Below are 22186 nucleotides of genomic sequence, written 5' to 3'. Positions count from 1 at the left end.
GAGAACTCGCGCCGGCCATGTTCCCAGTCACGGTGTGAGTCCTCTGGACACTGGGCTCGGTGCGCTCCCAGGATCCCATCTGTAGGCCCGATAGAGGACTCGGCAACACAATAAGGTGGGATAAACGCCAAACAGATGTTACCAGCCCCCACCCTGCTCCCCCCACAGCTATTGATGGACAAGCCAGGCTTTTTTAGATCTCTCTTGCATTTCAAAGGCGAGGTCAGCGTTTGGGCTCAGAGGTCGGCAGGATAGTCGCTCTGCAGAGGTGATGCTGTTAGACACTTTAGGAAGGCTAGGGCCCTTATAACTGCATTTGTATAAAAGTCAAATCAAATTACAGGTTCAACCCCGATACCCAATATTGTGTGACACAAGTACCGTACTTAAGTGCAATTTTGAGGTACATTTTAGTAGTAAATCTAATTGATGCTATACTCCACTTTTTTGTTTTTGACTTCTCATTCCACTTTATTTATTTGACAGCTATAATTACTAGTTATTTTGCAGATTCAGATTTTACATACTTAAAAATATGGTCATCTTATAAAAGATGATGCATTGTTATAGATCAAACTACCAATCAGTGTATAGTTACAACAACATAAAAGCTGCTGTACAACATTACAATGTTTTGTGTGACCAACAGTTCAAAGTCCAGGGATATCCAGCAATCACAGAACACAGAAAAGAAGTGAATACAAAAGTAGCAAAATAATTGCACAAGTCGAAGTGAAACTAAAGGGGATGTTTAGTCATGTTGCTTGAAAAATTGCCTGAAAGATTAAACAATTATTAAAATATGACTAATAATTCCGTCTCTATACTTTATTAAGTGTCTCTTTGCCCCAACTTCACTCAATCGCACAATATTAAAGATGTCACTCTACGGCTGCAACCTTATGAAATGGGAATTTCAAAGTGTCTTGTTTATCATTAAATACCCAGATCTCTATAAATGACAACAATACATGTTCAACATAAAGACGGTTGGCTTTGAAAACTGTCCGTAAAACATACCTTTTGTAATAATGGACTTGGCAAAGAGGGCCTGTGGGGCTGAACAGGTCAATCATTAATCACGCTGGTCATCTGTATGCATGTCCAGCCTTTTATTAGCTGCTCTCTCTCACTCACTTTTTCTTCTCCACTCGTTCTGCAGGAACATGCAGTCACTCTTCAGCCCGGGGGCCTGAGCTGAACTCCACACTTTGTATTCCGCGGCTGAGCAGAGGTCAGCCGTAATCAACCCAAACGCTGCCGAACCACTTTCTGTGTGAGAGCATTCAGCCTCACCACACAGGGCATTCAGCACAGACGCTCCTACACTACTTGTAGGCTAGTTGTTGTTGTTGTTGTTGTTGACTGTCACGTGTAAAGAGATAAAATAGATGAACATGTTGTCCCCTCACTGAGAGAGGAAAAGTGGCCCTTGGGCTTCCTTAATTTGCTCCCAGAGGAGGCTGTTATTTATGTATTCATTTGTGTTCAGCTTTGCCCCTTCCTGCTCCATTCCTCCATTTCTTTTTTTTTTTTTTTTTTTTAGCAGGACACTCTGTTTCTCTGGCAACTAGGGTTCCAATCGGCCGGCCAGCTGCAGATTAGTTCAGCGGTGGGGGGTTTAGGTGGGTGGGAGGGGATGTAGAGGGGGGTGATGATGGAAAATGGAGAGGGAGGAGAGAGAGAGAGAGAGAGAGAGAGAGAGAGAGAGAGAGAGAGAGAGAGAGAGAGAGAGAGAGAGAGAGAAGGAGGGAGGAAGGAGGAAGGGAGGGGGGGTGGGAAAAGTTTGAGAAGGGGAGAGAAAGAGAAGGGCCGGCGTCATTGAGAGACAGGAGTCCGAATGAGTGAGTGTTTCAGAGCCGCGAGTGGAGAAAAGAGCTGTAAACATTTGTAGCGCAGAGGCTGGACGGGAGGAGGGACCTCTCTCTCTGACTTTGTGCCTCTTTTCAAACCTCTTGTGTGCTTGGATCTGCACTCTGTGTCCTCTGTGTGTGAGGTACAGGCAGGGGCTATGCAAAGGGAGAGAGGTCGGTGGCAGGGGTAGGGGTGTACAAACCGGAGGGAGAGAGAGAGAGAGAGAGAGAGAGAGAGAGAGAGAGAGAGGGGGGAGAGAGAGAGAGAGAGGGGGAGAGAAAAAAAAGAAGGCAAACTATACTTGGAAGGAAAGGAACCATGCAAGTGGATGCTGTCTTCTGCGGGGTCAGGTTACGCAAAATGAGAAACTACTCTAAGAGCACTTCATCAGGGCTCACCCACATCACAAAGGTAAAGTGAGGAGTGAAAGAGCGTCCATGTGTGTCAGTAGAGTTGTAGCAAAACATGTGATTTCTTTCTATAGAGATCGAGTTGATGTGCTTTATATACTTAAAGTCTGAAAATCATGTTTCATTGCTTGAGCCTTCATCTTCATGCATGAGCATCAACTTAGCGTTCTCTCATATCTTCTGCAGTCTAAATGTGCATGCGTGACCTTGAATGTGTCAGGATGCATGTGTGTGTGTGTGTCCATGTATAGAATGTACGCCTATACTCCTTGTTTAAAGCAATATGGATGATGTTAGAATGTGGGTTTGTCTGTGTTTATTTGAGCCGTATTTCATTCTGGACGGCTCTGGCTCCAGTTAAAGTGTGCCTCAAGTAGCCAGTCTCAAACTGTCTGCACCAAGTCCATTACTGCTGCCCACAAGAGACTCATCTACCTCATGAAGTATCTGAGCGCGCATACACACACACACACACACACACACACACACACACACACACACACACACACACACACACACACATAGACTCAATGGCTGTCAGCTCTCATCTTTCCTATTAAACGAAAACAAAGTGTAGAAAGATAGTTTGGTGACCGTTTGGAGGACGGTCACTTAGACCAACATGTTCCAAACCGGCTTGTTATGGGGGAAAGGGGGAGATCAGAGGGGAGGATAAGTGAGATGAGCATTCTTCACCGTGAACAAAGGCACCTCTTCATGATGCAGAGTCCCAGTGGCTGTATTGTTGTGAGGAGGCAGGCGGGTGGAGACCTCCCCGGGGCGGACTGGAGGACTTCAGGTGGCTCCAAAAAGTCAGCTTTAAGGGACGACAAAGTTGTTTGAGGAGTCACGATCAGCCATGAGGGAAACTGTGCAGCCGTGTTTATAAGTTCACACAGTGTGGTCATTCTCTCAACCTACGTTTTGAACAGACGAATAGGACGCCAGTGACGATTTAAAGAAATAATCTCAATAGTTTGATGGATGTCAGATTTAAGATAGTGTTTCAATGGATGGCAAGTTGATGACAGTTTTAACATGATCTTATTTTACCACCTTCCTCATTATGGCCTTGAAAACAGCACTACCTGCAAAATCAGATGAATAAATGAACCAGATATCACAATATTGACAGCACAGTTTGACTGCCAAGTGATTAGAGGAAGCTGTAAAAAAAACAAAGCAAGGAACACGTATTAACAAAGAAAGCATTATAATATAAAAAGGTGAATTACTGTTTGAATGTAACTCGTAAGAAGGTGATATGAACCAGGAGAAATAGATAGGACAATGATTCATATCCTTTACTGAGCTAGTCTGACTGGTAATTGTACCAAGAGGAGTTTTCGTTGTAAATAACACGATTCTGTTGACATTTCTCACCAGAATGCATCCTTAAATCTTCCCAGACATCTTGAATGCATCTCCTATGTCGTAAAACATTGCCACAGTTTTTTTTTTTTTTTCAATATTTGGAAATATTGTGAAACTTGCAAGACAAACTTCTTCTCTTACTGTTACTTTACTGCCCCCAACTGACAAGATGTGGAACTGCAGGACAGGGTTGATTTTACAGCACTTTTCTTGACCCTTTCCTTCAATTGACATGGCAGTTTTTTTAAATATAGACACCACTTTTATTTACTAACGGCTTGGGCAGGTTAATATACATTCACATTTTTTTTTATTACTGCCCTCTGCAAGAAGAATCCTGTAATGCCTCACGCCTTTGCTCGTTGCATGCATATGCAATATGTTCTTTCTGCACTTGCTGGTAGAACTTGTGATATTGCAATATAGAAACATCCTTTTAGTGCCGCTAAAGTCCGAAAACTCCACAGGGCACCTTTTTAAGCTTTCTACACATTCATGTATCCGTGTTGCGACCACATCGCTTCATTGGAGATAACGGATTCTCTGCTGCGTGTCAAACCACAATGCATCAGGAATGTCTTCTGTGTCCGATAAGCAACGACCCATAAGAGATGGTTGTCAACCAGCCAACATAATCCATCTCAGCAGCTTCCTCTGGCCTTTTAGTTCAGCCTGCTGGGCAATGATTAAACCCAGGAACAAGATGCATGGGACGGGCAGCAGTGGAACTTCACATTTGATGCGCTCCATCGTAATAGCAGCTGAAGTGCTCTTTGGTTTGACACAACTTTCTGCACCGCCTCTTCTATTCAGTGTTATTTTCATATTGGCATAAGTGAACAGCTTCAGCAGGTCAGAATCCGTTTTATGAACCACAAATCTACACCCCTCTGCTCTCCCGTGCCTGTCTGCCCTGCCGTTGTATTTACTTAACTGGCTTAAGTTGAGAGTTTATTGAATTGAGACTGTGGCTGTGAGGAGAAGGTTTATAGAGCTGGAGATAAAGACAGAGGGACTGTCTGTCTGCTAGGCGGCAAGGTAATAAGTGGGCTGCAATCTCTCAAAGGGGCTCTGGTTTGTGTGTGTGTGTGTGTGTGTGTGTGTGTGTAGTACCAGTGTTACTATCACACACACAGTGGTCTGTCAGATTGAGCCAGTTGTTTACATTCTGAGTCAGTGGCAGAGGCTAACCATCTCTGTCTGCTGTGCAAGACAATGTTCAATCTTCCTCCTTGAGTGATTCATTTCGCTCTCAGACACACACACTCATTCGTTATCACGGCATTTTCTCCATTCGCATGGCTTACTCTGCTTCTTCCCCTCTTTCTTCCTTCTTTCACACCAATTTTATGGACACGTCTTCTCAGTCTCTGTGACTCATGATTCCGAGCACAATCCCCCCCACCGACATATCAACACACGCAACATACGAGGCCTTAAATCTATTAAGTAGAGGTTAGCAGTTGTTTTGTTTTTTTTTATATTAGTATGCATGCTTCATTTGAAAACTCACACACCAGATGTTTTGCACCGTGACTAAGTCTGTCGTCTCTCACAACTGAATCAGCTTGTTATTTCTTTCTTGGAAGCATGCTGCAGTGGAGAAATCCGTCTTGATGATCGCTGTGAGTCACTAGAGTGCAAATCCATCCAGGGAAGTGGTGTTTAGCTTCATGTTGACGCCACGGCCTCAATTTACGAGAGAGTTAACTGTTCGAAGACGGTTTTACGTGCAGACACACATAGAAGTCTGTATATTTCTGTTGTCATGTGAAAACGTGATAACCCTGGAGATTGTTCACGGTTTAACTTCAGTTGATTACATTTTCCTTTTGGGTTGCATGGTGTGTATGTGTCCGTGTGTGTGTGTGTGTGTGTGTGTGTGTGTGTGTGTGTGTTAGCGGATGCAGCCAGTGACATCTGTCTCCTCTATTCTTTTCTGCTCAGAAAAGTGACAGCAGACCTTTTTTAGGAGGTTACAGCCTGTATACCCCTCCTCTTACAGGAACTGGCTTTTGACAGGCGCTCTGCGGGGGCGGCCCGCAACCTAAAGACCCCACCGGGCCAATCTCCTGCCGTCACCAAGCTGCTGCTGTCACCACGGTGACGCGCTCCGAAAGAATGTGTCCTGTGGTGATGGTGAAAGAATTCCTCTTGTTTGAAAGATATTGGGGGGGGGGGCGCATTGTCTGTGATGTTGGTCGATGGCCATGGGTTTAGTCATGATCAAACCCCCCCCCCCCCCCCCCCCCCCCCCCCACACATACACAGATGCATGGATAATGCATACCAGCTTAGACACTAGTACCGGTATTATAGTCATCCTTAAATACATGCATGGATAATGCATACCATCACACTGGATACTGGAGGCATGTTGGCACCTGGCCATGGCTTTTTCATTAGATGCATCCATGTCCCTGACAAGCACACATATGCGCTCACTTTCTCTCCAAAGCCTGTCGCTCGCAAGCTGTTTCATCTGTCCGGCATGTTTCGCTCTGCTAAGCGTCTGAGCTTTGTTAATAAGAAATCGGACCGTGTGCTTGAGAGAAAATGGTCGCTGCGACTCTAATTGGGACATTTAACAGGACGTGGCGGTCTGAAACCCTGCCTCGCTGCGTTGTTTACACAGAACAAGGATCGCTGAGTTCAGTCTGGAGACGTTGGTAAAGACAGAGGCAGTGTGATGGCAGGGTGTTAGATGTGGGCTGAGAGAATCATCACAGCAAACCAACTGCTGATGAAGACCATCTTAAAGCCGGGTGCTTCAAGCCTGGTTTGGCTTTGCAGGTCTTGCCCACTGGAAGCATGTGGCGGTGGCATAAACCCCAACACACACACACACACACACACACACACACACACACACACACACACACACACCCTAGAACACACACACAAACACATGCAGGAAAACGGGCACAGACACATGGATTCAAACACACACTGTACTTGCACGTGAACATGCATTTACCATTTGTTTGACATGCCCAGTTTGGGGAAAAAAAAGAGCTTGCATGTGGCGGAGGCTGCCGTCTGGAAAGGAATGCGTCCATCTGGGTTCAAAGTGTAACTCTAATGTGGCTGTACAGCTCGTCGATGTAGGCTCCGGTTGCCATGTTATAATGAGCATTCCGAGCAAAATGGGAAAAGGTTACCGCATGCTTTGTGAGTTTGGCTATGTGCAGCGTGTGTGTGTGTGTGTGTGTGTGATATTCAATATGGAAAAAACTGTAAGAGCAACGTCCTTCAAATCATCAGTCTGCTGCTCTCATATTCTTCTCTTCTTCCGTCTCTCGCAGCCATGACTGAGAATGTGAAACATTTTGTTTACCTGTCAATTTAGGGATCCACTCTATAATGGGAATTAAAACAATGTCTGGAGGTTCATCCAAGTGGAACAACTTAATGAGTAGATACTCCAGACACTCTGCAGACACAAAGAAGCTTTGATCATACCAAATCGTATCTAAACACTGTCTTGTTAAGCTCTAGAGCTGGGAAAGTAGTAGTTTTCTCTTTGTCTGTCTCCAGGGTAATGACGGTCACAATAATCTCAACAGTCTTATGCTGCTAGAGTGTCACGTTGTATTTACTGAGCCTGGTTTCAATCCACATCAGTCCTTATTCTTTAGGCTCAGTTACATTTCAAAATCATCAAGTTTATCATTAATAATCCTTTCTCCTTGTGATATTGCTCAGCATGTTGCAGTTGCTCTGATTTAGTCTTTGCTAACTTACTACAATTTGAACTACAAAGTGTATTTGCCATATGTTGAGTACAATTTGTCCTGAGTAGCTTACGGATGGAAACGCACACCTTTAGATCAGTTTAGTTTGGCTTGCTTCCGCAGTGCTAAACACCCCTCTCCATTTCACTCAGTTTTTTTTTGTCCACTGGCGGTCTTGGCTCAGGCTCACAGTTGTCGGTCACGGGGTGTGTGGAGGTCAAAAAACGTCGACTCCGACTCTGACTCTGGAGTTTGCGCTCCGGAAGAGCACTTTCCCAAGCTCTCGCCTCGCTCGGCTCCCCCGGGGACCGGCGGGCGAATTATAAAAATCTGTTTCTGTGCAGACATGCAGGAGAGCAGGGATGGGACGGGGGAGCTCTGGTGGGAATTCTCAAGCGGAACCCTTAAAATGTAAAGGAGGGGGGGGAGAAACAGGAAGGAGAAGGAGAAGAGAGGATTTTGGCTTTGGAGCGCAGCTCAGAGACTGCGGCTTGGAGGAGAAATTTGATCTGGGGCCCAGAGAATAACGTTAGTGTGCTGAAGAAGCCAGGTTATTGTTGAAAGGATCTGTAGGTCCAACTCACTGCTGCACATTTACTGCGGCTGAGCCTGTTTCAGAGAGGAAAGGTTTTACCATTAGCCTCACAAATCCCACATCGTGTGTAAGCACAATGTAATATCAGATGCTGTAAATACCGCTCACTGTTGGGAGTCTTTTTTCTCCTTGAATGATGGTGTATTCAATGACGCTTCCTTACGCGTAAAATCCAGGCCCCTCTGGGAGTTGTTAAACAGCAGAGACCGGCATTGTCTGAGGTGTAAGACATGCCATGTCTGTGTCCTGTGTTTAAAGGAATAGTGGAACAGAACACAGAAGCTGTGTATGTGTGTATCACCTGTGGCTGTTTATGAATTACCTCGTCCATTGAAATGTATCGCTGACTGCCAAACAGTGAGGCTCATTGCCAGGAGGAGCTCCATGGCCTCTTTTGCTTGGCGAGCTTTCCTGTCAATGACCTTACTTACACTGTCAGTGATGATTTATGCTGGCTGCAACCACAGTGCTCCAACCGCAGGTGCACCTACACCCAGGTTTCTTACTGCCAGATGAGCCCATGGTGTGTGTGTGTGTGTGTGTGTGTGTGCACTAATTTGTCTCTGGAATGAAGTGAGCTGACTTTCCAGAATTAGAATAACTTTGTTGTTTAACACGAGTAGATGGAAAGTTGACCTTTTAACCACACTCTGTGACCCGACGGTGCTTCAAGGTAAACGCTAAGGACAGCAAGCTGTCACGCTCACAATGCCAATTTGATCGTTAACAGGTGGCGGCTCACCATCTTAATTTACCGGTAAGCATGCTAACAATTAGCACTAAAGTGATAGAATGCCTGTGCCTATTTTCATGGCAATCCATCCAACAGTTGGCACTACAGGAAAAGTCAGGGATCACCAAAGTCATTAGACTGCATCATCTGGGAACTATAAATATCTGCACAAAACTCTGGTGCCAATCCATCAAGTAGATGTTGAGATATTCCAGTGAATAAGTGAAGTTTGACCTGCTAGTGGCGCTAGAGGAAAAGTCCCCAAAGTATAGAATAGTGAGTATATTATCATCTGAAGATGGATGTCTGTAGAAATTTCCAGAGCTATCCATCCAATAGTTGTAGAGATGTGTGAGTTGGTGGATGGATCAAGGGACCGACTTAGTGACAGACCGACAACTTGATTTTACAAGTGAAAGTGTCAGACATAGTACTTGTGTGAAGAATGGAAGAAGAGAACTTAAAATCTGGCCTTAGTCTGTCACCACAGCACACCTGGCCAGCCAGTTTTTTTGCGTAAAGTCGGATCGTTTCAGAAAGTCATTAAAATCTCCAATCTTATTCCAGTATTGTGGTTTCAGATGCTGTGAGACAATCCAACAAGCACTTTCGGTTCAAACACACTGAGGCCTTTATCGTCACAGAATCTCTCGACGTTGGCTGAAGCTAGAGTAGTGTTTCAACTGCAACTGTACCACATGTCTGGATCTGACAGAGGCAGTGTGGGATGGGGTTGTGTAGGCCAAAGAGAGAGCTGTTTAAAAGCAGGCCCTGAGATGTGTTGGCATGGGCACTGGTCTGTGGAGCCAGCAGGGTAATTGGGAGCAGACTGGGGATGAGTCAGGAGCTCTGCTGATGGGAGCTCTCTGTCTGTGGGGAGGAGGGGCTGACATGTCTGTGGGAGGGAGTCGAAGGACAGATGCTCCGACCCTGCAAAGAGACGTAACACGACACCCGCTCCCAGATGGGGGGATAGAGAGAGATTTGTTTGCTCTGCCTCCAAGACGGATTCATCCTCCTCCACTTCTCTCTTCTCATTGTGATGATCTTGTCTTTCTCTCTGGTAGAGAGGCTTCTCTTCTCTTCATTGAGCTAGTTGAGGCCTCTCTGTATGTGTTGGCGCTAGGTAAAAGCCATTGTGGAGGTGGAAGAATTCAATCTTATTCGCAACCAGGTCAGTCCAGCTTTAAAAAACTCCTCTGTGCTTAAAAGCCTCCACAAATCTTTTTCAATTACCCACTTAATTTTCACCTTTTGTCAGGCCAACGGTGTCAGAGATTCCCCCCCTCCAAACTTGTATTTCCACAAGGGCTTATCACTTTGAAGACTTGAGTGCATCATTAGCCTGCAAGCCGCACCATTTGCAGTCAGTGGAATGTGGAATGGAAGCCACAAACTCCAAAGGGAAAGGGAGACCTTCCCCATTAAAGCCCTGTGGTTAAACTGTTACGGGATGATCATTTGTAAAGTCTTGACAGGTGGAGAGAGTGAGAAGGACTTTTAGGAGGATTTTGCTGAGTTTGTCTGGAGGTTTCCTTCCGTTTGCTGCCATGTTGACCTTGTGGTAGTCAGAGCTGTCCCATTTATCAACTGCGAACTAAAGTTCTTACTGTATGGGGTGAATTCTGAAGCCAAAAAAAAAACCCTTCCTGTGCAAAAGCTTGATGACTTCATTTCAGAAGACACAGGATGTCAGTCTTACTACCACTTCCCTGCAAATCACATCGCACTTCCTGTCTTTTTGTGTCCACAAACACAAACAAGAAAATAACTGTTCATTCCATGCATGTGCCGCTTAAATGGTGTAGCATTCTGTCCCTTGGTTGTGCATGTGCACCATAATTACATCCATAGTGGCTTCCTCTGTGGCCCCAATTATAATTAGGGTTTGTTTATACATTTTCTGAGGTAATATTTTGGCCCATTCTTCCAGCTCCCAGTGGGATAGACTGTAGACACCCAGGCCGTCAGAGTCCCAGTAATAAACGGCAACCACAATAACAAGAAATGCTATATGTGTGACGTTAGGAATACAACAATGGACACTGTTGTGTTATATTTGGAGGGGACTGATAAGCAAAAAATACATGCAGGGAGAAATTAATTGTTTGTGGTATCCCCCATCAGTTCCTGTCTGGTTCTGTGGCTAACCCAGTTTCAATGCTGTCTCACGTCCATCCTCTCCTAACAATGGAGGGAGCAGGGGGAGAAGTGGAGAGCAAGAGGATACAGCACAGCAGGCCAGGAGGACTATAGGTTTGAACAGGACACTGGGCAGCAAGATGGCTTGTGCATGCACTGTATGTGTGTGTGTGTGTGTGTGTGTGTGTGTGTGTGTGTGTGTGTGTGTGTGTGTGTGTGCACTTGTCTGTTGCCCCTAAAGGCCAGAGGATAGGCATCTTTACCACTGCACATCATACAGAGCAGATCCCTGCTTGGATATAGAACGGAAAGATGAGGATGGAAAAGTAATGTGTGTGAAAATGACATGTTGAAAAAATTAAATGAGTGTGCAGCTTCCAGGCTTGTAACACACTTTCTGGCTGTCAATCGCGTGCATGGGCAGATACTCACACACACACACACACACACACACACACACACACACACACACACACACACACACACACACACACACACACACACACACACACACACACACACACACACAAACACACATAGTCATAGAATTGGCCTGTTTGGCTCATGTCCAAGGACTTGCTATGAAATCAGCTTGGGAAAGCAGCAGGGGCCCTGAACAGGACACAGAGACAGAAACAGAGAGGGAAAAAGAGAGAGGGAGACTGCAGAGCCCAGATAAAATTCCATTGTTTATTTGCCCGACTCTGTCCTTCCCTCCTCCTCCTCTCCATACATCCCTTCCTTTACCATCAACCCTTCCTTTTGCTACTTCTTCTGGAATCAAGCAAAACCTTGCCAAAGCCTACCAGGTCAAGGCAGCATGTCAGTCACTGTGAAATCCCCATATCAAACCAAACACTCCACGTCAGATCTGGCAACCTGGCAGCTCTCGAAGCAAATTGGCTGTGCATGAATAGTCTCTGACGCGGTACATTTCGCTATGAAAGAGAACGAGAGGCTATAAGGATTAAAAACCAGTCTTCCTCCATCATACTTTTGTCCCCGCAACTCCAAGGCTGAGTGGGAATGAAAGAAAGAAAGGAAAAGAGTGAAAGACGGGGAGGAAAAAAGCAGCCAAGTTTGCTGTTTGCAGTTTCCAGAGAGAGCCGGCTAAATGTGCAGTGCTGCGTTAAATTGATTGCAGGCAAGGCTTTGGCACATGCTATAGTAGGGGACAGGGTCCTTAACTCAACATGGGTGCAGAAAGAAAACGAAGAAAATAAATAATCTTTTTCTTTCATTGCTGTATATAATTCCCATTTTGAGCTATCGTGTTCTCTCCTTGTCCCAGTTTTACATTAAACGTCAATCATAAGCCGCCGAGTGGTTTAGGGGCTGCCTATTTCTGTTTGCGCTCTGTGTTTTTTTTTTTCTATGTGACTCCATGTCCCGATAAGTGTGAAATGCAGCGTGGGCTGCGAGCGACTTTGCCCTTTTTAGGTATTTCGAAATGACAGAGAGAAAAAGAGAGAGCAGTTTTAGGGAAGAACAAGCAAGGGACGGTGATGTCATGGTGTTAGCTGTTTCTGCAGGGCTGGACAGAGGGATGGAGGGACGACGGAGGGATAGAGGGGAGGATGAAATCTTTATGAGAAGCAGCTGTTGGGGAGAGGCAGGCAGGCAGGCCTCCAGAGCACTACAGCAGCAGCAGCAGCCAGCCAACAGCTCGCTGACAAGCAATTCAAAGGCCCGATAAGGCTAGCTAGCAAACACTGACAGCACCACCTGCATGCAGCAAAACCTTGTCAGATTATCACCAAGAGTTAACACTTAAAATGAAACTCAACAACAAAGATACAGACCAAAAAGACGGACTCACAATATCACTGTCTGAGTTGATATTGTCCACACTTACAAAGCACTGTAAAGAGTATTAGAGAGATATTTTGTATAGTTTATCACTGACAAAAGGATTCACGTGTCACCAGTCCTGCTGACAGAGCGGTTTTAAGCTAACTCATAACTGACTCAGCATGAGGAACTCAGTGTGGAAAATGTGGTGTGTCATCACATTGCCATTGTATGAGTCCAGGCTGATTATTTTATTCCTTTTATGAATCCAACATTGAGTTCAGTATAACAAAAACCAGTTGGGCCAAGTGTCATCTATGAAAGGCCTGCGTGTGTGGGCCGCTGAGTAATTTGCGTGCAGGCTAACAAGCTGTACGCAAGTGTGCAAACGTTTTTATGAATCAGGGATTCATTTACAGCTCTATGACCAAATAATATTTAGTTTACACGGGGTGCCAGATATGTGGAGTTTGGAGTCAATGTAGGGTCCTGGTCTATGGAGACCTGGTGTTTGGGGGACCCTTGGTCTGATAGCCATCTAGGGTCCCTAGATGTGTATCTCTGACCATGACACTAATCATAATCATCCCATCTCAAATGGCTCCTTAGAATGAAATTGTCAGAATCGTTGTCAGTCGATTGTTCATCTGTCCATCCCTTTGTCCTGATGCGTTGTTATTTTGATGACTCCTCATCTTTTGCCTTCTTTAGTTCAGTACTTCCGTCCGACAGGATTCCTCTGAGGCTCATGGAAGTAATCAATTCATTCCTTATAGTTCTATCAGTACACATTTGTATGTTACATGCTAAAACATTAGCATATCAGCACTCTAGTTACCATTTAGCTCAACGAACAGCTGAGCCAAAGCTCTGTTAAAGCTGTCAAAGCTGCCTAGATGTTTCATCAGAAGTGTTTGTCAGATGGTTGAACAGATTGGGATTCACACTGACTTCACACAGCTGTTGGCCAGGTGTGTGGAGATGAGAAAGTAAGCAGAGTGTGAACCTCTCTCTCTCTCTCTATAGCTCTCTTTTTCTTCTTGTCACTTTTAAAGGGTACAAACCATGAGAGGCTGGATAGAAATATGCACCATTATCTCCATATTTACATTTTTTGTTACAGGTTTTACACCCTGCCTCCACATATATGGCCGTTCAGAACGGTTATAATTATATTTGCCTTCTGACAACGGTCCGAAAATGCAGAGCTGATATGTCCCATGATAGCCGCTGTATAGAGGAGGATCAGCTCTTTGGATGCAGGTATTCCATGGTTCCTCCAGCGCTACCCTCGGGTCAAACCTGGCAATGTTTGACCCACATGTGGTTAAAAACACCAAAGTTGCCCCTCGTTAGTATCATACTTGCTCACAAACAAACTCCCCACTGATTACTTTCCTCCACTTAACTGTACATTTTAGAATAGGTGGAGCTTGTCGCTAACTGAGATCGTATTCATTACATCAACACAACACCATGATTCAGCCATTAAGCCTAAACAAACGGCAAACAACCCCCTCTCTCTCTGTGGTATGTGTGTCTGTAATAATCTGTCCATGGCCAGATACCCAGTGTCCGTCCGCTGAGAGAAATCTCCCGCAGGGTTTGTTATGCAACTGATGCTTGGCTCTGATGCCCTGCATCTGACCCCGACTGCTGCTATCTCTAGCTAGTAAAGGCTTCAAGGCAATTAAGATTGTGTGCTTTTCACCGAGCACCAGTCCGTTTTCATCTGAGGCCAGAACCGGAGGCTATCCTTTATGGAATATATCGGTGTTTTTTTTGTATCTGAAGGTCTTTAGGAAAATAAGATAAAATCAACTCGAGTCAGCAGGTGATTCTGGGTATAGAAGGTACTATGGAAGGAATGAAGGACTCAATATTCATGTAAATTGTCTCTTTTAAACATCAAAGATATTGTGTCTTATATCCATTCTAACACATTCTCCGCTGCTATCTTCTCCACCCAGCTGCTGAACAGCACCACTTCCTCTGCCACAGTGTCCACAGTGTCCACGGCCTGTCACACCTCACAGGGCTGAGGCTGAAGGAGCAGTTTCCCGTGATGTTTTTATTGGCCTCAGCAGATGGCTTCCCTCAGCCTCTGCATTGTTATGGTGGCCATCTTGCTCTGAGGGTCAGGGTTAACAATAGTTGCCAATAGCTGTAGGAGACAAAAGCCTTCGCTGCTCCCGAAAAAGAGTTTCCTCAGTAACCGAACGCTGTAAAACTGGCAATGCTGTCAAAATTTACTGCTTTTACGAGACGCGAACACACTACTTCTTCTCAGGTTCAGGCGGGTGCGGTAAAGCGCTGTCTTGCATGTGCGAGTCAAGTTTGAATTCAGACAGAATTGTGTGAAAATACCAAATGACCTTTTAAGGCACTAGAGTCTCCACTGAACAGCACTTTCTGTTTAGGCCCCGGGGCTCCAAACAGTGAAATGGGACAGCCTAAAAGCCGACACTGTTTTCACAGGGCAACAGTATACTTGTATTATTCTTTGCAATATCCACTTTCCTCTTTAGTTTTGACAACTCCTGTCTCCCCAACCCCCCTCTCCCATCGTTCCTCTCCCCCTGTGATATCCAACACCCTCCCCAACCTAGAGAAAAATTAAACTGTAAAACTAGGAGGCTCTATACATTCTTTACAGTCCCCCTTGCCCTCCCTCCTTTCCACGCAGCATTTCTGTTCTTCATTTCTGTGTTGGATTTTTAGTAAGGAGAAAGGAATCAGGAGGGGGGGGGAGGAAGGGGAAAAAAAAAAATCGGTTGATGTTTCCCTTCAAACATGTGACCTCTGCTCGGCTCACAGCTGAAAATAATTTGGGCCTACAGGCCGGTGGATGGCTGACGCAAACTCTCCTCCTCCGCCTCTCTCTGGGGGGGCTAGGCCTCGGGCTGATGGGGGGGCTGAAGACAAAGCAATGGAGGGCCGTAAGTTGAGCTGTGAGCACAACTAAAAGCAAAAAAAAAAATATGACACATTGTACTTTTAGTCTACTTCTTACCAGACGAGACCGCAACGTTTTTGCGTAGTGTCCATTTGTTCTTTCATTCTGGAAGAGAAAAAAGGAAAATCCCGCAGTAATTCCAAAACACTGGACCCAGAGGGCCAATTATGTTGTTAACTCAGGGAAGAGTTCAGCTATTTGGCTGCAATTTTCTTTTTTTTTTACGTAATCCACCGAAATTGTGGCTCTTTTTCTGACTGCCAGTTGGAACAACCATTTGTGGAATTCAGCTGAACAAGGGTCACATTCTCGACATAGTCAGCGGGCAATGGAGAGAAGTGTCACGGTTAGATAATGCAGGTTTACTGGGAGAAGATCGGGGGGGGGGGGATTTGGTCCAGGCTGTGCACAGGAAATGTTTAACGGCCTACAGATACCCTGAAGTATCCCAGCACATCTGGTTGAAGTCACACATGCACACACATCCATAATTTGGTCTGGAGTATGAAGTTTTTGGCAGGATGTGTAGATCTCTGTAGGTGTGTTTTTATATGAGGTTTTTCGTTTGAGTGTGCAGCCGGGTGGCAAAGCATGTATTAGTGTCTCGGTGAATTTACTTAAGAACAAATGTGTGAATACCTGCCAACCGGAGTTAGCCCTGACCTTTCCCCCTCTTCTATGTTAACCACATCTGCGCCAGAGGCTAGGCCCTTTAGCTCCCTGCCAACCCTCCACAACCGTTTATAGGCCAACTCATGAGCACTGTGCACCGGCGACTCTAATTCGATGTTACATACGGATGGTCTTGCTGTGGCTCCAAGTGGATCTGGTTTCATTGTACATGGAGAAATGCACCAAGTAATAATTTCTCCCCCCTCACAGTCGCCTTGGCACTACTTGTCCGTAATAAAGAGCAGAGAGAAATGTGAAGCGCTGGACGTCACACCACCACATTAAGGAAGCTATTTTCTGGAACGTAAGGAGAGTTTGCGGAGAGAGGACTTGAAGTGCAAAAACTGAATGTATGCGCAGTTCTTGTCTTGAAAATACTCCAGAAATCTGTTCCGGAAAAGACCAGACATTGAGTGATAACCTTAAAAAGTGGAACTCAGTGCCCTTGTCTGGCTTCCAGCTTTCAGTTATGTTTTCCTAATGGAGCTTAATTATATTACAATGTGGAGTTTTAGTATATTTCAGAAGTTTTCTATAATGCCACATAGGTGCTGGACCCTAATGCGTCTTGACTGTTGAAGTTTTGTTTTCAGCTGTGTCCTCCAATCCAGTTTTGCAGGGATGGTGTGAAACCTGTGAGGTCTGCTTCGCTGCTGCTTGGTTCGGAAAATTTGTTTTGCTTACCACAGAAATGAGACGTTTAAACTATTTGGTAGTTTATATTCACACAGTAGTTAGAATTCTTCCCTCCCTAAGGGAGTCCTGGGTAAGCAGCTCTTCTTTTGACCTAACTCATTTGTCAGTCTGTATGTCTGCCTATTTTTATGTATTATCTCCATATTTATTTAGTAAAGAAACACAAGCTGGAATATTTTGAACTGTCTAAGTTTATGCGCTGCAACAGTTTGACTTGTGAGTGTTTTTCTTTGCAACTTCCTGACCTATAAACTGAAATTTGGGTCTGCTCTGCATTCACATGTGTTTCAACAAACTTTTATCATCCACGCTATGCACTCACCCCATTATCCAGATATATTGTGCTAACCGACTGTGTCTGTCTTTGTGTGACTGTGCAGGATGCCAGCTGCTAGCACCATGACCGGTGGGAGGGCCCTGCTGCTCTGTACAAACTCTGACAACTGTATCTACCAATCAGTCAACGGGTAGGTGCCTCAAAAAACAACTTCTTTTCTGATGTAATAATTAGTGTCCAACATATCGGTGCTACAGCAAATATATGGTAATTCCCATAAAGATGGGAGAGCAGGTAAAGTGAGAAAAATGGGGATATTTACATAGTATTTACAATAATTAGGATGGGTAACAAAATCAAGCCAAAGTGACAAATCAGAATATCTATATAAACATAACTGCACTAAAGTCTAAATACAACATAATTAAACTGAGCTTAGTTTAAACCAGCATAGTGACTGCTCTTCTGAACAAGGACCACTGCCTCCCCAGCTCCTAACTGCATGATATATACCATGCTGGCCAGTCCATAGTTAATTGCAGGGGTGTGAAGACGTTCTCCGCTGTGGTGCAGATGTAAAGGCTCCTGACAACACCCCTCTTTCTGTTGTGGAATGGTACAGTCCAATTGTCCAGGCTAATCTACTTAGGGAGGTGTGATGCAGCTGCTTAGTCTTTTACCAAAAGGATGGTGGGCTGCAAAAACACGGACAGGAAAGTTAACACTTTTATCAACCTTAACTTAATATTATCTGATTGCGTGCACTCAATCTAGAAATATAAAGCCAGTCAAAACAAGTGTCTTCATGTCTCGCATCATAATTTAAAGAATAGTGAAACGGCACCTTCGCTATGCCTGGTTGATGGTTTGGTTGTAGTTGCAGCCGCCACATTGTGAAAACCTTGGATGGAATTATCAGTACAAATAACCACAACTGTGTTAAAAAATTGCTCTATTAAAATTTTTGGGTCAAACGTCTTTTTAAATTTTTTTTTTACCTGTGCTAGAGACCGAAAGTCCAAAACTTTATGTAAATACATTACTAAACACCTTTTTAAAATATGCCATAACAGATTTGCCATCTGAGTGCCATGTGACCTAAAGATCCTTCAACTTTCATTTGGGGAGAACACTTCTGAAACTAACACTTCTGAAACTAACACTTCTGAAACTAACACTTCTGAAACTAACACTTTTGAAACTAACACTTCTGAAACTAACACGTCCTCCACGTGCTGCAGGACGTTACAAAAGCTGTGAGCCTGTTCACTGGTTCACTTTACTCCGTCATCTTATACCTCCACACATTCTCCACCGCATGTTGCCTGGGCCTAAACGGCACTTTCCCATAACCGTCACATAGTTCTGTACTGCTCTTAAGCCAGCTGGACACACCCCTTTCCATTGGGGTCAGCAGTATAACAATAGCAGGGCTAGAGAGCAGGGCAGAGTTGGCCATCTGGCATCTAGATACTGTTACTGCCCCCCTGCTGCCACTGTCTAATGCCTCCATGACCATTCTCTATAGTCCCTTCTGTCATCCTTGCAATATTCATTAGTGCCATTTAGATTGTAATGAAGGGATTTTGGTTTGTGTCAATAACAGGGGTTGTCTAGTGGAAGGTTTAACCGCTGCTTTTAGGGTCTGTCATGTTACTGTAGCTACCGTTGCTCAAAAACTCAGTACATTTCCCTTTGGAGACTGTTAAACGTTGATATGCAGGAATAAAATCAAACAAGGTTAGTTTGTGCCTCTTTTATTTTGTCCTGTTCATTTCAAAGCCTTTCTCTTATCTGCTGATCTCGTGTTGGCTCTGCTGGTTAGAGATGCTTTTGTGCCCTTGTACCCCTTCTCCATCCTTCCGCCCTCAATGACCCTCATCTCCAGGCCACACCCATCCTTGGCAAAACTCTCTTTCTCTCTTTTCACAAACACAATCACACTTTTTTTTTTTTAGTTGGGGTAAATACACTATTAATTATCCTCCCCCTGCCTGCTCCTGTTCTCCTTCACTTGGCTATTCTGTCTGACCTAGTTTTTCGTCTCTGTCGCTTCATGCTTTAAAAAAACAGGTTTTTCGACCGAGGGAAACAAAAGGAGAAGGAAAGGGAGAGAGGGGCCAAACTAATAAAACCCAGAGCAATTTAAAGGATAATTATTTGGTTTCCTTATTGGTCATAGGTACAACATGAAAGTTTTTTTCTTTTTTTCCCCAACGGTCTCTGAGGAAACTTGATTCATTAATTTCCCCCTGAGATTTCCTCTGGATTGCATGACTGTTGGTTTTCACATCCAGCAATGTCATCAGAAGTCACCCAGCAAGGCCACGTTTCCTCCGTTTGTTGGAAATTCAATCCTTTGATGAATGGTCTTCAGGCCAAAGCAAAGATTTCAGGGTTGGGAGTAGAAAAGAAGAGTTGCACGTCTACACTTCGGCCCCTCCCCTCTTCTGTGTATACTTTTATCTCCTCTCCAGAAATAGCTGAGTGTGTGTGTGTGTGTGTGTGTGTGTAGCTTGTAAACTTTGACCCGGGAACCCAGAGTTCAAGCAGTCGTGACCCAGTTATCTTCAAGGAGTGACTCACCGCTGAAACAGAGGCACCATACAGACGTCTAAGCTCTTTTAACAAGAATTCCTGTTTACCTCATAAAACAAAGATCTATTTGGACGTAATTGTAAGTGCTCACGTTGCGTGGCCAATTTTAAGAGCTATGGGGAGCACGAGTCTTGGCGATGTACACACGAAAGCAGCAACTGACATTTCTATGAAAATAATTGCACTATAAATTATTAGAGTTGACAACTGTGCAGTGTACTTTCTCCCTCTGTTTGTCTGGTTTGAATTAGGTGCGCATCAGTTGTGGTTAGCGCTGTCCTCTTACCAAGAGAAGACTCTTTGCATGTTTTTCTTTTTTTCTTTGGGATTACTCTTGTTCCCTCCCGCAATCCCGTTTTGAGATTGCATGTTAATCTTCATATAAGCCTTAGTGTATTACCGCAAAGTAGGCAATTCAGGAACGCTTGAATATCTTATTTTAAGATGATGAAATCATATATTTTGTTGTGAATTATACGTTTTAATGTCAAACATCATTCGCATGGGATTATTAAACTTGTTCAGTCTGGATTTGTAAGATATTAATGTATGAAAATCTATCTTTCAGCTAGGTTTTCAGATCTTATGCTGTAGCTCTAGTTTGACAAATTGTCTTGAATCTACTTTCAAACAAGTTTGAATTGCAGAAGTTTAATTTATTTTATGAATTACATTGTTTAATTGGCGCGTTTTTTGCTTAATATTTGCAGTTTTTATTAAAGGGTTACTATCAACATGTTAAGTTTAATTCTAATGCTATATTTTGACACAAATGGAAACAATACCATACATTTGTACACTTTTCCTGTTGTTTTGTGTTTGTCTCCATATATAGAGTTGACTTAGCAGCTTTGGGTGTACATGTACGACACTTGCGGTTCGTTTCCAACCCTTTCAAGGGTTAAGCAAGAATGTCAAGTGTGTATGTTGACTTTTCTGAGTGTGGCTCTCCTCTAGGCTCCAGTGCTGTGGCTTGAAGGTTGGAGAGGCTCCGTCGTCTGCGGTGCCCCAGCGCCAAGAGGTGTGCAGGTCACCAGGGGACAGAGACAGGAGGGACACCGCTGTGTCCACCAAGCGTCCCCTCTCCCCTCTGCTCAGCCCGGGTCCTCCTGACACCATGCTGGCTCACAGGAGAGCCACCTCCACCAGCGACCCGCGGACTCCCAACATGGAGAACGGGCTGTGTGGCAAGCTGAACAACAAGAGCCCAGCGGCAGTAAAGACCGCCAGCATCCGTGATAAGATCTCACAATGGGAGGGCAAAAAGGAGCCTGCCCCGCTGACCTCTTCAGGGACATGTCCACTGAGCACGACACAGAAGGAAATTGAGACAGTGAGGAAGAAGGATTTCAAAGCTTCAGAGGTCCAAAGGACAGATAGTAAGAGGTTTGTCAGCTGGGACAGACAGGACTCAGGGAAGGAGAATGTTGGAAAGTTGGGGGATTCGAGGCCTAAGTCTCCAGAGGGCCCAACAAACAAGGACAGAGAAGTTATCCTGGAGAGGGGATTTCGGGCTTCCAAGCCAACGGAACAACCCCAAGACAAGAAAAGTGTTTTAACTCATGTTAAGAAACTGGAGAAGGCAACAAAGGAGGTTCCTGACAGACCTTCACTGGCATTTCCAGGTAATTACTTCTGCCCTCCTTCAAAGGAGGAGCTGGAGGAAACAGAAAAGAGAGCCAACGAGCCCATTTTTGGGACTTTTGACGTTGTTCAGCCTGGCGGGTCGCGGAGGAGGAGGAGGGAGGGGGATCCAGAGAACGTATACAGTGAGCCAGGTGCTCCGTCCATAAACCCTCTACCTAAACCTCAGAGAACCTTCCAGCATCACACGCCCCCCACTACCCCAGCTTCGGGGCCCGGTTCGGGGAAGGGAAGGAGGAACTTGCCCCCTTTGCCCTCCATTCCTCCTCCACCTTTACCCACGTGCCCACCACCTGGAGTTTGCAGGAGACCCTGGGCTGACAAACCCCGGGACAGTAGTAACAGGTAAGAGAATAAGAAGACAGAATAAAGCATATGGGCATCCATGAATAGTGTTGACGATCAGTCTTTTATGGCAGACACACATCTGAAGCTTTCTTGTCTTCACCCCAAAGCTAAATTCCCCAAAAAATATATTGTTTAAAGTTGCTTGTGGAATCAGAATTATCCATTGATGGCTTTGTGTATCCTCTGCTCATCCCCCCCCCCACCATCACCACCAAACACTGAGGTAAACATCACCCCCATCTGCTGTAAATCAAAAGCACCGGTGACATCATCCTGTTTCTAAACATCCCAAAGAATGAGGTCATTGGTTGGATCTGAGGAATGTACACATCAACTGAACTCATTCCTCTTTCCAAAAGTCT

General features: G+C 44.8%; 1 protein-coding gene across 1 annotated transcript in view; it reads left to right on the top strand.

Annotated features, from left to right (window-relative positions):
• Window positions 1-1797: 1797 nt before the first annotated feature.
• The window catches only part of si:dkey-82f1.1 (DENN domain-containing protein 2A), a 33331-nt gene continuing 12942 nt past the window's right edge, over window positions 1798-22186 (top strand). Inside the window, exons 1-3 of the mRNA XM_068722940.1 lie at window positions 1798-2265; window positions 17338-17424; window positions 20790-21821. Of these exons, the coding sequence (XP_068579041.1) occupies window positions 17339-17424; window positions 20790-21821 (1118 nt within the window). The 5' untranslated portion in view covers window positions 1798-2265; window position 17338. The remainder of the gene's footprint in view (window positions 2266-17337; window positions 17425-20789; window positions 21822-22186) is intronic.

Source organism: Cebidichthys violaceus, unplaced genomic scaffold (assembly GCF_023349555.1).
Source record: "Cebidichthys violaceus isolate CVI_PGR_0920_01 unplaced genomic scaffold, fCebVio1.0.p SCAF_3, whole genome shotgun sequence".
NCBI lineage: Eukaryota > Metazoa > Chordata > Actinopteri > Perciformes > Stichaeidae > Cebidichthys > Cebidichthys violaceus.
This window is presented reverse-complemented; position numbering and strand designations above follow the sequence as displayed.